Below are 1,373 nucleotides of genomic sequence, written 5' to 3'. Positions count from 1 at the left end.
ATCATCTAAATGGATGGAAAGAGAAGAAGAAACATGGCTTACCTTTATACCAAGACAACTATGGTAATGGGTTTTAGTGAACAACGCACGATAGAGTAGGGGGAAAATGGCTTCTTGAGGGTTCAATGGTTTTTCTCACGGCAATTGGGATGGAATGGTTTATTTATAGATAAAGTATGGTTAGGGATTAATTAAGTATCTAGAAGGCTCATATGTAGGATAAGATTAAAATTCAAATGGAGTTGTTTTCTTGTTTCAATCCGAAACAACCAACTGATAAAATCAGATTTTTTTTAATAAATCCGAAAATAAAAAATTATAATATATAAATTAGAAAATAATTGTAAATTAAAAAGTTTATACTAGCAAAATTGTTGACTAAATATACTAAAAAATTTAGGGTATTACATCTATTCCCCCTAAAATGAAAGTTCGTCCTCGAACTTTAAAGTTAGCTTCTCAAATAAGGCTCACATTATGAAAAAAGCTAAGTTAATATTACATCCTACCCCCTTTAAGAGTTTTGACCTCTAAACTTAGCGTACCTACTCAAAAAGTTCTAGGTAGCGCTTTTTCATATCATGCTTGGCTGACCAAGTTGCTTCTTTAGAATTCTGGTTTGACCATAGCACTTTAACTAACTTTACCACCTTATTTCGAGCACTTCTCATTTTGGTGTCGAGAATTTTCACAGTCTTCGAAAGGATAATTAGGGCGTTCTTCGAAAGTTAAGGTCTCATCTAGCTCAATAGTCTCAGGATGGATAACATGGGTTGGGTCATGAACATACTTTTAGAGTTGGGAAACATGAAAAAGATTGTGAACATTGGCTAACTCCATGGGTAAGGATAATTGATATGCCACCTCTCCAACTCTCTTCAATACCTCATATGGATCAATGTATGTAGGACTTAACTTCCCTTTCCTACCAAACCGCATGACTCCCTTGGTAGGTGAAACCTTTAGTAAAGCCTTTTCTCCGACTTTAAATTCCACTATTCTTCTATTTTGGTCCGCATATGACTTTTTTCGATCTTGAGCTGCCTTCATATTTGCCTGGATAAGCTAACTTGCATCGTTGTTTCTTCAATCATTTCTGGCCCCAAAGTCAAAGACTCACTGATATTACTCCAACACAAGGGAATTCTACATTTTCTCCCATACAACGCTTCATAAGGTGCCATTCCTATGCTCGCATGATAGCTATTATTATATGAAAATTCGATCATAGGTAATCTTTCGTCCCATGATCCACAAAAGTCCATCACAGAAGCTCTTAACATGTCCTCCAAGGTCTGAATTGTTCTCTCTGTCTTTCCATCTGTAGCAGGATGAAACGTTGTACTAAACTTGAGGATAGTGCCAAATGCTTG

General features: G+C 36.0%; 1 protein-coding gene across 1 annotated transcript; it reads right to left on the bottom strand.

Moving 5' to 3' along the window:
• Positions 1-651: 651 nt before the first annotated feature.
• LOC145592057 (uncharacterized) lies at positions 652-1,050 on the bottom strand. Its single transcript, XM_081648524.1, has 2 exons — positions 886-1,050; positions 652-789 (listed from the first exon to the last, which is right to left on the bottom strand). Exons 1-2 carry the CDS (start codon positions 1,048-1,050, stop codon positions 652-654), a joined length of 303 nt encoding a protein of 100 aa, XP_081504650.1.
• Between the last annotated feature and the right edge of the window lie 323 nt (positions 1,051-1,373).

The sequence above is a fragment of the Chenopodium album genome, chromosome 18 (assembly GCF_948465745.1).
Source record: "Chenopodium album chromosome 18, dcCheAlbu1.1, whole genome shotgun sequence".
Classification (NCBI taxonomy): Eukaryota; Viridiplantae; Streptophyta; class Magnoliopsida; order Caryophyllales; family Amaranthaceae; genus Chenopodium; species Chenopodium album.
Note: the sequence above shows the minus strand (reverse complement) of the source record. Positions and strands in the feature narration are given on the sequence as shown.